This window comes from Ursus americanus, chromosome 12 (assembly GCF_024610735.1).
Source record: "Ursus americanus isolate L20-20 chromosome 12, mUrsAme1.1.p, whole genome shotgun sequence".
Classification (NCBI taxonomy): domain Eukaryota; kingdom Metazoa; phylum Chordata; class Mammalia; order Carnivora; family Ursidae; genus Ursus; species Ursus americanus.
The window spans coordinates 25,028,713-25,041,015 of record NC_142138.1 but is presented as its reverse complement, the minus strand read 5'-3'; the positions used below and the strand labels follow the sequence as shown (position 1 = coordinate 25,041,015).

Here is a 12,303-nt window from a genome sequence, read left to right as displayed (position 1 = left end):
CCTTATTTTTGGTTTGCAATTTAATGTAGCTTCCAAAGAGAATTCCTTTAGGTTATCTCCGTGTCTAACTGAGGAAGGTTGAAAAGTCTCTAAATATTAGAACTCTGTAATATTTCTGATATAGATTATCTTAGAGCTATAGCAACAGTTAATGAATCTGTTCCCTAGGGTACCCCAAACAAGATCAGAAAGTTGATATAGTAACATAGAGGTACCAAGTTGATATTTGGGGAACAATTAGACATTGAGAAACAGCATTTCAAGTATACTACCATTTTTCAGACACTGAATATATCCATATTGTTATATATATGGATGAGTTTAATAGGGCTAAACATTAAGCAAAATAACGGGCTTCCCATATAATTTCAAGTGGTGCAAACAACAGCTCCCTTCCTATCAAGATCTCGCTAATCTGTTCACTAAATTTTGAAATTCCATCGTATTTGTTTATAGGTTTGATTTTTATCAGTTGCCAAGCCTTCCAGGAGAGGGGCCTATTTAAGTGATGCTGTCTTATCTATTCCTCAGTGCAAATTCAACATTCAAAAGTTCTTAGTTAGTTGTCCCCCCCCAAAATGACTGTGGGTGATGAAAAAGCTGTGAATATAAATGTCTTTTTGGTTTTATTCCTCTATTGACAGTATGAAGCAAACTATCTAGAGTTAGGAATTGTTATTAAGACTAATTTAATAATAAAACATGGATTTGAGGTCTTTGACCCTCATTTTGCTGGGATGGGAGTTTGTTCCATATGTTCATTAATTTTATTATGAGAGAAGTATTTGGAGGCTACTGTCATTCTGTTATCCCTACTTTGCACTGCTTTTTTCATAAAACTTACTAGGCTAATGACTATATTAATAGTATAGTTATAATGACACATTGCGTGAAAAAGACTCATTAGACTCCATCAAAATGTAACTAAGACAGAGGCATTAATCAATTTAAACAGGTAAAATGTGCATTCTCAGTTGCCTTAATAAAACAGCAGAAATGTTCCTTTGACAATGGAAATGTTTCCTCTTCCAGTATATTTCATTTCAAATGAGCCTACAATTATCTTGAAAGCCCCGTTAACAAGCTCCTCTTCCATTAGTCTAGGATGAGTAACAATTTGCTAGCTAAGCCACAAACCTGTTCCTCATGTTTTATTTCTGTGTGATATTTTCCACAAAGACAATGGGCTGAAGAAGCATTTAGGAGTGCCAGCCACTTCATTTCCATTGTAATTTAGGTCTCTATGTCTTTTCCAAAGGGATCGACTGAAATCCAACAATAATTTCTAGCTCTGTTCTCAGAATGCATCAGCAAGGAAGAGAGGGCTAGCTCCAAAAACGCTTAAAAAATACATGTTTATATATCTACACACACACAAAAGAAGGGAAAACAAAGAATAAAAGAAAAAAAATGAGTAATAAGAAAATGAGCCTGAAAGCAACTCAAAAAGCCATGTAACTGCTCAATCCAAAAAGCAAAGCCGTTAAGCAGGAACCTGAGAATCATTCTAGCTCCGAATATTCGTTTAGCAGCTAAGAGTTCGGGCTCTACGTTATTTGCCCTAGTGCTTTGTGGACTCAGAAGAGTCTCTGAGCAGGGTTGTGCGTACAGCCTAGACACAGTAAGTGAGCAAACAACATTAACTGGCTTTGGTACGCTGACACGTATAAGGCAGTCCGTACTTACTTTCTGAGGAGGTAGTTCTTGTAGATCAAATTTAGACTTAGTCTGCACGTTTAAAGTCATGCTTCCGCCTGCATGCATTGCTGACATACCTCCATAGGGCAGCATGCCAAGGCTAACTGTGTTGTGTTTGTAAGCAGCATTCTGAGTAGAGGAAATAATCATGTGACAGGGTGTGAACACATGCTCAACAAACTGATTATTACATGAACATGTTTAAATTTATAACATTTAACTTTAAGCGGGCAAACAGTAACTTCCTTTTAAACATGCACTTGATCAGACAGAAGCATACAGTCCACAGTGTTAGTTATGCACATAATGAGTACCATCCAAAACTACAGAAAAGACAAAAAGCAAGGATACGTTCTGTTTTACATTTGCCGCTAACTGAAGGGCATAAAACCTATCTCTTATAGATCATGACTGTAGTGACTTGGGACAAATGTTATTCGTCTGTGGTAGTCTATTAGTTAAAAAAAAAATTTTCAAACAGTGAGATCTTAATCAAAATCTGCCAGCTCCAAATCTCATGGTTTCTTTCATCATTGTGAGATAAACACATTCAAAAGACAAATACCAGCTTCTAATTCTGCCCTAAAACGAAGGCACTACAACATTAAAGCCAAAATCGGTGTCCTTTATTGCTCACTCTACAGACATAATTACAGCAACTCAGAAAAGGAGCTGGTCAAAAAAAAAAAATCATTCAACCTGTTGGCTAACTGAATTGACTGATGAATTTAATTAAACCAGTCAAAGAAATTGTATGTGGATCCAAAGCTTCTGACTTTTTTTTTTGTTTCTTAAAAATTACATTTTAAACTGGAGAAATTTCATAATGAAACTAAAGGAATTATGATTTGAGCTATGAAGGCTACTTATCTAATATACCTAAATACTTATAGAGCACTCTGGTGGCGTCTGCATTGTGGCTATCCTTCGACAGGTGCAACTCAGCTTATTCTAAGGGTCTGAGAGCTAGTTAATTTTTCTTCTACAGAGCTTCATTTATTTCAAAACATTTTGTATGTCCCATCATCAAATAGTTTCCATTAGTACAATCTCCACTTTTCACCTCTCATAAAAAGATAATAATTGACAGTATTTGGCCCTTTAAAGCAATTCTCTTATTTCAGAAAAAAAAATCTACACAAGTTAACTGCGTAAATTTTTTAAAAAACTGAGTCTTACTGAACAATAACAGGAGGCAGCTATCCTATTCTGAGGGCATTGTTTGCGAAGTAATGATTTTTGGCATCAGTTTCACTGAGCTCAACTGAAAAACAATTATCCTCCTGATGGTGTGCTTGTCTACCAATCATATTTGTTATGGATCCTTGATTATTTCATCCAGTGATTCTTCATTGTCACCATGCCAAAGAAGGAAAGGACACCGAACATTTCAATCTAGCACTTGAATGATTCCTTAAGGTTTAAAATTATTCCGGTCTAGCGCCCTCTTTGCTCCTGTAGAAGGGTAGCAGTCTCGGACATATGGGTTCATGTTTTAAATTCTCTCAGTCACAGGGCTCTGTGGTGGAATCATGAGCCTTGAGGTTAAACTACAGGAGAAAACAGCATCTTTTATCTACGACAGTACTTGGAGCTGCCTCTCCAAGGTCAGCACCAGGCAAGATCTTTAACCAATATTATCTCGGGCTGTTAAGCTTATCCAATGGCCAGGCCTCTGGGCAGTTCTCTCTTATGAAGAATGGACAAAGATCTTGTAGTTTCTAGTGTAACTATTTGATTTCTGGGTTTAAATCCTCAAATAAATTTCACAGGGAAGGAAACACAGTGTTTCTCTGGTGCAGTCTGACTTTGAACACTATGTTAAGAAGCACAGCTATGTCAAAACTAGTCTTACATAAAAAGTCTGTGCTTCGGTACTCTGAATTTATCTTTTTGAGTGCCTGGGAAGTTCTAAGTAAGATACAGCCTGAATAGCTCAGTCATGCAACTGTGAGGCGGGAAGAAATGTTCCTTGGAGAAAACAAGAGGACAAATTTCAGGATCTAGTGGCTTGAAGCAATACTCTCAGGTAACCTAATTTCTTAGAATTCAATAAGGAGCTATGGAATATACATTGAAATTGCTCTGGAAAATGAAAGACAGACTGAGGGAATTATAAACGAAGAGGGGAAGCATGGAAACTAATTAAAAAGGAAGATGTTGTCACAGCAATAGGAAACACACATGAGTTTACTTTTAGTTTTCTGGATCTGGGCCAGGCAGGGCTCGCAGACTTCTGCCGATCCAAATCCCCCTCCCCCGGTCCTATTTTCCTCTCTCCAAATTCCTGCTCCAGCTAGAAGAGTAGCTCCGATCAAAGGAGAGGAACCATTTATCTGAGAACCAGTAAATAAATGATGGTACCAAAGGCTTAGCATTTTGTCTTCTTTTCCATGCTTTGTTTTCACTCACTCCTCTGTTGCCTCAAATTACTAGTCATTGTACGTATGCTCCGAAAAGCTTCTCACAACCTTTCTTGACTAGTTCATCTTACCCTGTTACGTATGGTCGTGTCTACACGAGGCCAGAGTTCCCAAACTGTACTGTATTATTTGGCCCCCAATATTTTCGCCCTCCAAGTTATCTGTCTACATGGAGGGTATAAGTTGAGGTAAGGCATGGTGACAACTGACCAGGTGTCTCCCACTGACAGCCAGTCATGAGGCTTTGATGAGGCTCCCTTCAATGGGACTGAGCACACCTATTTGAAACAGACATTCTGATGAAATACTTTGCAAGGCAGAACCAATTTCCACATTGAAAAACTAACACCCACACCCACATTTATTAGTTCCCTTGTCCCTAAAAATAATTGTTTTCTTGTCATGTAGACACGACCTACAAACAATATAATTATTTAAAAAGAGTATACCTGAAAACACAAAATTCAATATTAAGGAAATATATAATAAATGCAGTGGCCTGTGCTTTTAACAGGACACCAAATAGAACAATAGAACTATTGAGTGAAACTTTCTAACGGTATATTATTACCCAGATCCCTAATTTACACTAGGTATTTAAACCCTAGAAAATGAGAGCAAAAGGCCCTGTTTTCACAAAAAGGACTTTAAGATTCTAAGGTCAATGCAGAGTACACAAAGCCCTCTATATCAAAGCCACAAAGTACATTCAGTGATAATGGTCAATTGATCATAGTTCTAGAAAATGAAATCTCAGATTTCTCTTAAGGAGATACGAATAGGCAACAAAAGTAATTCTAGGCTTTAAAGCAATATATATACATATATTGTTTTTCTTTTTTTTTTTTACCCTCCTCAATCACTGTGCATTCCATGCTGTATTGTCACTCAGTTTGTAACTGCATTGATATTAATTTTCTTTTTTTGGTTGTAATATACACACTAATTTGTATCTTTGTAGTCTTCATGAAGACCTCATCTATTTTTGTTGCCTATAGTATAATTAGAATTTAAACATTTCTTTTTGTATAAAAATCAACATTCTAAATGGCAGGATTTTTTATTAAGTAAAGTAATATGTAGGAGGGCATTCAATCTCTGCTTATTTTATTTTTCTGTTTCTTGCTGGGAAGATTATTGCTCATTAGAAGTAATAACTTTAGTAGTCCCATAGCAGTAACTGTATGCAAATTTTATAAACAAATTAGGCCTGACTTTATTATAAGTGAGTCTGTGCAGAAAGGGGCAAAATACTCACTTTTTATAGATTCAATAAAAATCATACTCTTTAGGTTGCTAGAGAACAGTTCTGTGTCCTAGGAGAGGCATTCCGCCTTAATGGCTAGAAAGCAATTGAAGCACCATCCCATATAATCGAGTCAAATTCTTTCTTACTAACAATATTTAGGCTAGATTTGATAAATCATTCACCTACAGGTTATGGACTCTCGAAGAGCATTAAACAATATCCATGAGAAACTATTATGATCAATTTCCCCACAGTAGAGAGATAAATAAAATGCTGATCATCTATTCATTCATGTAGTTCATGCTTCACTACATGTGCTTAGAAATGCCAATAAAGTAAAACTAAAGGCAGGAGGGATATTCTTACAGAGAAATGCCAGACATACCCTGTCTAACCTTCTAGCTTCTATATGTCTAAGCAGCTGTTGTCTCCAGTCTGCAGGCATTTTACCACAGCTCTCCTCTCCCTTCACAGGAGTGGGCCTCGTCTTTATATCACTGTTATCTGATGGCTTGTCACCATAGTTACCCAAGTTATAGTCAGATGGTATTTTTTCCAAAAGAGCTGCCATAGTAGGCCTAGCTGAAACTGGCCTGGTTTGGGAGGCACCGTAACTCTCTGTACTGTAGCTTCTTGCAGACAATGGCCTCCTTTGGGTAAGGTTTTTAACTGGAAAACTTCCCGCCTGAGCTTTCACTTCTTGATATGAAGGGTGTTCATCTTCATACCTGCCATTCCTTTTCAGGAACTGGGACTCAGTCACTGAAACGCTGCTTTGGCGATCCAGACCTCCCCTATACGGAGGTCTGCCGTACCTATCACTCGGAGGCAGCTCATGAGGTTCACTGACCCTTCTAAACATGGCCATTTCTGTGGAGCTCGCCAGGGAGTCGGCTCTTCGCAAGAAGCCTGCCCTGGCACCTTGGCTTGCAAACTGGGCATTCACCACAGCATCCTCATTAACAGATGGCTGAGAAAATGAAAACATTTGCTCCATTGGTGGGTATCCTCTGTAAGCTCTGGGACTAACCAAATCCTTGGCGATGTTTTTGCTGGGCTGTTGCACATACTCAGAATTGTGTTGAAAGGGGGGCGGTATCCTCTTTTCGGCTTTCACTTCCACTGCTCCTTGGGGATTGAAGCTTTGGTCAAACTGATAGACTTTTTTGGTCATGGAAGCTTTTTGTTGCTGTGGCCCTTTACTACTTCCGTAAGTGAGCATCTCATCATCCAGCATTGGGACTGACTGGCTTCGAGACATACTGGACATACCATGCTCTGGTCCCAACATTTTGTCTGGCCGTTCATGGCTTCCTAAGTGATCACTCCCAGAAGCATAGTTTTCTAATGGTATATTATACACCTTGTATGTACCAATGTCAATCTCATCGATACTCTGTGACTTTTTGAATTTGTTGGACTTGATATCTTTCATGAGTGGGGAAAGCCTCTCTGTGCTTTTGCTAATGGAAATAACACCTTTAGAAGATTCTGGGCGGCAGTGGATCTGAGAAAAGACATTGCTAAGACTCCTGTTGGGATTGGAGTCGTGATACTCCCATGGTACTCCCGGAGAGAAAGGACTAGGTATTTCAGCAGATTCTTTCATATGTTCTTTCCTTTCAGGTAATGGGCTGGTGGTGGGGGTTGTCTCTAATTTGGAAGGGAAAGCGGTCCTGTCTTCAAAAGGACTAGGGGTTCTGGTCCAATTCTGCCAAGGATTGGAAGGAGGCACTTCTGTTTCTGGTGTGTGTCTGTGTGTAGACTGCTCAAGTTCCAGGGGAACACCAACAATCCTATCCTGCCTAATCAAAGGCCTGCGTCCGTGAGAAGACGTGCTTCTAGATTTCGAACTTAAGAGAGGATTGTTGTTGGCATTCTCGCCTGTGGTCTCCTCTGCAACAAACCCTGTGTTATCATAATGTGAACCATCAGTCCAGTTGTCAGTGAAGGCGTCACTCATTGGCAGCCGGTCAGGACGCTGTGGTAGATTCCCTGGGGGAACAGCCTCCCGCTGGCTGAGTAATGGCTTTGAATCAAGAGGCTGTGGGAAAGATTGTGCAATCCTGTGAAGACAGTGGGAAGAAGAAGTATGAAAATGAGGAAGAGCTGGGTCTTTGCCAGAAAGAGAAACTAGCAGCCAAGAATGCCACAATCCTTTGTTTAACGGATCATTCATCCACACCTCACTTACGATTAAGATGGCATTGTTATTTCATGTCCCCCCAAATCTACCCCTTTACCTTGCTCTTTTATTTCCTCCTTGAAATCATCACCTTCTAACATATTATATCATTTACTTACCTATTTTGTTTATTGTGCACTGATGTGTGTCCTCTGCTAGAATGTAAACTCATGAGGGCAAAGGTTTTTTTTTTCTCTTCAGGCCTAGCATAGTGCTTGGCATATAGTAGGCATTAAAATACATATTTGTTGGATGATTAAATGAATGAAAGAAATAGATAGGTCTTCAGTAATGGTCCTGACACTTGTCTGATAATTAAAAACATCTGATTCTTGGTCCTCATACCTGGAATTTCTGATTCAGTACCTTTCTAAACTATTGGTCGAGAGGACCTTTCTTATGAATACTTGATAAATCTAATGAACCCAAATTGTCTTCAGATAACATTTATTTGAAGGCCAGGTATTGAAAACACTAAATTCATTGTATAGGGAACATGTTTTCCTAGAATATAAATTATATTATATTATGACTTTTGGTCATTGGCTTGTTTACACCAGTAACTGGAGTATTTCTAAAAGATGCTCATTTTTCTAGATCTATTCTAAACCATTTGCACACCAATAACATTGAATGATATATTTTTATCAGTAAGAGAACGACTTTTAGGTGCTTTTGCTAATTGAAAAATGGTACATTTAGAAGGAACCTTCCAAAGCACCTCATTGATCTCAGCTTATATCACAAATAATGAACTTACAAACTGAAAGAGTTAAGATTTTTATCATGGGCACTGATAGGTAGAAATAATTATCCACTAATTACCAAAGAATATATTGCTAACAGCACTGATATTATCAGTAAAATATGAGTAATAACCACGACTACCTACATCGTGTGATGATTTGTATTCGCTGTTTATACTGTAAAACAAGGTACAAAACAAGAGAATCAGAACTGGGTAATTACTACCTCACTGAGTCTCTTTACTGTGCTCTTTGGCTTTTGATTTTTATCTGTAAAATGGAAGTAATATAGAGTAGGAACCATTTGGGAAAGATTAAATACTTCTGCTTACATCCTAACTTTTCCAGGTGGTGATAAAATGATGATGACGATGATGACCATGATGATGACAACAGCAATGACAATTTTATTAAACAGTTACTTTGTACTAGGCACACAAGTGCTTTCCATGCATCTTGGTTTAATCCATAACCCCATTTGGGATAGTGAAATGGCCATGTGTGCCATAAATAAGTATTGGGCAAACCGGATTTTTGGGTTCTGATTTTTAAAATTTCTGTTCCTATTATCTCAACCTGATAATCTCCTACCATCTCTCCCTTAAACAATGGTTTTGCTGTATAAAATGGATTCATCCTCTCCTGGAAATCCCTGGGGGACTGTGTTTGCTTACCTGCCCCTTCCGTCTGTCTTCTATACCATTCACGTGCTGAATACAATTCAAAAATTAGGGTCCTATTTTTTTTTATAAAGTTGCTGAAAGTAAGCACTTGGGAACAGAAAAAAGGGAATTCTAAACACACCTGTTACCCCATAAAGAATTATGTACTGCATCTTTAGCTGTTGTCTGCAAGGACCCCACTTTCACCCGGGTGTTAGAGGATCCTGAGGAAGCCTGGGAAGGCGAGTAGTCGGAGTAAGTGCCTGAGGAAACACTGTTATTCAGACAGTGAGTTTTGTCAACTTCAGACTCATCAGTTGATTCTGAAACGTAAAGGGGAAAATGTTATAATGCTATGAACGCTGGCAATAATAAGCACAGAAAAGCAAGTACGAAAAACAGCATAATGATGTTAGGAATATATATTTGTAAAATATTTCTATAGACTATGGTGTAGCATAAGTTACAACTGGTGATTCATCATGCACATGCATTTGTGGCATATTTTCCACGTCAGGGTCACAGTGTTACCTTTTTTGTCCTTCCCTAGCAGAACAAGTTTGGGTGGGTACAGAGGGGTCTCAGCTAATGAAGGGTGAAGTTCCCCAATCCTCATTTCATTAGCTGGATGAACAAAAGAATCCTGAGAGATATAATAATATAGGACAAGGAAAGTAAACATTTAAACATTGGTTAACCAAGGTGGCAATATCTTTATTTGGTTCAGATTTAAAGATGGGGCTCTAGAATATAAGTCACTGTGGAGCACTGGGAGAAGTGAATCATATGTTTCTCTGAGGTAAGTACTAAAATGTTTTGTTTTTCTAATTTAAATGAGTCCATTTGTTCATCAGATGTTTTTTGAATGCCTGTTTATATGCCTGGCACTGTGCAAAGAACTGTAGAGTTTCCAAAGAAAGACAAAATGTCACCATGTCCCTTGGAGATTTACCATCTAGTGGGGGAGATGAGATACATCTTATTATAACACAGGACTGAATTATGATAAGCTGTATGTGAGCATATATATATATATATATATATATATATATATATATATATATATATATAAAAATTTAAGGGGGCATCTCCCTTAAGAGTTCTAAGAGGAAAGTCCATCACTGACCAACTAAATTTCTTTTCATCCTCAGCCCTGCTCATGCACAACTGGGTCCTTTAAATCCTGCTTTTATTGCCAATCCCCCTCTTAACTCCTACTGTTTCCCAAGTGATCTTATCTCAATTTCTTTAGTTCTATCATGACTTCTTCACAAGGTTTCTAGTTTTCTCGTGATTAATCTACCTTGCTAATCTTCATTCTAAATCCATTCATTGAGTGTAATGAGCAACACTGGTACAAGAATATAACTTTATAAAGACAAATGAGCATGTTAAAAAAGTCCGTGAATTTTAAACTTCTATAATTAAAATTAAAATTATTATTTCCAGTTAACCAGATAGTGAGAGAACATTGAGGAAGGTAAAATACCAAATTTTCACTTTCTTACACATATAAAAATGTCTTGTCTATGCCCACGGGGAGGTAGTGATATAAATTTATGCATGGCAGTTATCTTTATGTCTTTTTTTCTTAAACCTTAGGTTAATTTGAATTCAAAAAATAATTTTCAGTGTTTTTCAGTTTTCTCATTAATTAATACTTATTAGTTTAAAACATTAATGCAACACATTTAGAAATATTTTGTTAAATCAAAGAAAGAAAATACTTGAGCACAAAAATACAGTAAATGAAATGTGTTCCACCTTATAACTAATTGGTAATAGACAGAAACTCTTATATATTTTAATGCCCCACATAGTGAGTGACAGGCTCAAGTCTTTGGGTATTGCAAAAAAAAAGCCATTTCTTTAACTTCTGGCTTACGTTCAATTGTTTGGTTTGGTTTTGGTTAGGTTTGTATGAGAATATTAGCCTGTGAAAAACCTGGGCAAATATCTGATACTTGTTAATTATTTAAGAAAATACTTTTAGTCAAACCTTTCATTTCCTACAAGTGAATTTTGAGAATAAAAGAGGTCCATGCTTACAGAGATAACGAGACCAAGATTCAGCATAGAGGCAGGATTCTCGGGTTCCTGTCCAATAATCTTCCCTTATATTATGCTGCCTGCTAGTGAACTCAACTCTGAGCACATTAAAGACTTTTAAAATCCTGTTCCAGATTTGAAGAGGGATAGGAAAGAGAGTGGGATTGATGGAAATTCTGGAGATGAAGAGGAAAATCTGTGTTTTCATGGATTTTGAAAACTATTTCAAGGTATTATGATAAAGTTTTAAGGTGACAAAATAGTGAGTAAAAGCCTTTACACATCTTTGTAGAAATTAATAAGTAGAAGCAGACACAAGTTTGAGAAATAGTACCATGAAAAGTCATAAAATATGTTAAGGCTTATCAAAAAATATTCAATTACAAGGTGGCATATTTCTATTCCATTCCTGCTTTATCATTTATTAATCAGGTTATCTTGGGCAAGTCAGTGTACCTCTCTACCTTACTCAATTCATCAGTAAAATGAAGGTAATAGATGATAGGAATTAATGCTCTTTTCTGTCTAGTACTAACATTCTATGAATCTAAATGTAATTTATTTGTTGAAATAATACTTTAAAAAGGAAGTATTTTTATGATGCCTGATAATAAAGTACAGGAATTTTGTTTTAGTCAACAAAAGAAACCAAAGAGTTGTACAAGCATAGAAATGTAAATATAATTAAGGGTTACATTATTTTGTTTTCCTTATGAGTTATACATTCAGTATACAAATTATCTTGCATGTATAGATCATATTTTCAAATTTGCATCCCAAGAATGTGGCTGGAGCTTGGCATGGTAGCTATGGTATGACTCAGATTCAAGTCTCTGGTTCTGCTCAAGAATTTCTACTTCGAATCAAAAGGAGCTCTAGTGACTAGGAAGAGACTATGATATCAGCTAATCATGAGGTTGCACCTTTTCTCCAGAGTTCTGTGGCCCTCCACCTAGAAGGATTAACATTACTGAAGCAAGAACAGTGAATTCCCACTGATCCAGTTAGACTCACTTATCTTCACAAGCAAAATGATAATAATGATGATGATGATTATGATGAAGCTCATGATGCCATCAGTTATGGAGAATCTATTACATATCTGCTACTGTGCTACATGCTAAACACTTTATCTGTATCATCTCTGTTAATTACTTAATGATAACCTAGTTTTTTACCGTTATTTATTATTTTTAAATTATTTAATATCATCATCTTTGTTTTACAGTTAAGGACATGGAGAGAGGTAAAGTCGTAATTCCAAGTCAGAAACTCAGTGAGTGGTAGAGCT

General features: G+C 37.1%; 1 protein-coding gene across 2 annotated transcripts in view; it reads right to left on the bottom strand.

The window, feature by feature from the left end:
- Window positions 1-12,303, bottom strand: part of LRRC7 (leucine rich repeat containing 7) — a 312,980-nt gene that overhangs the window by 75,439 nt on the left and 225,238 nt on the right. The window contains exons 17-20 of one of the 2 annotated variants that reach the window (XM_045801366.2): window positions 9,495-9,606; window positions 9,106-9,286; window positions 5,756-7,436; window positions 1,687-1,827 (exon numbers count right to left, since the gene is read on the bottom strand). In XM_045801366.2, coding sequence (XP_045657322.2) covers window positions 1,687-1,827; window positions 5,756-7,436; window positions 9,106-9,286; window positions 9,495-9,606 — 2,115 coding nt within the window. The remainder of the gene's footprint in view (window positions 1-1,686; window positions 1,828-5,755; window positions 7,437-9,105; window positions 9,287-9,494; window positions 9,607-12,303) is intronic. The other variant, XM_045801367.2, reaches the window with a different exon arrangement.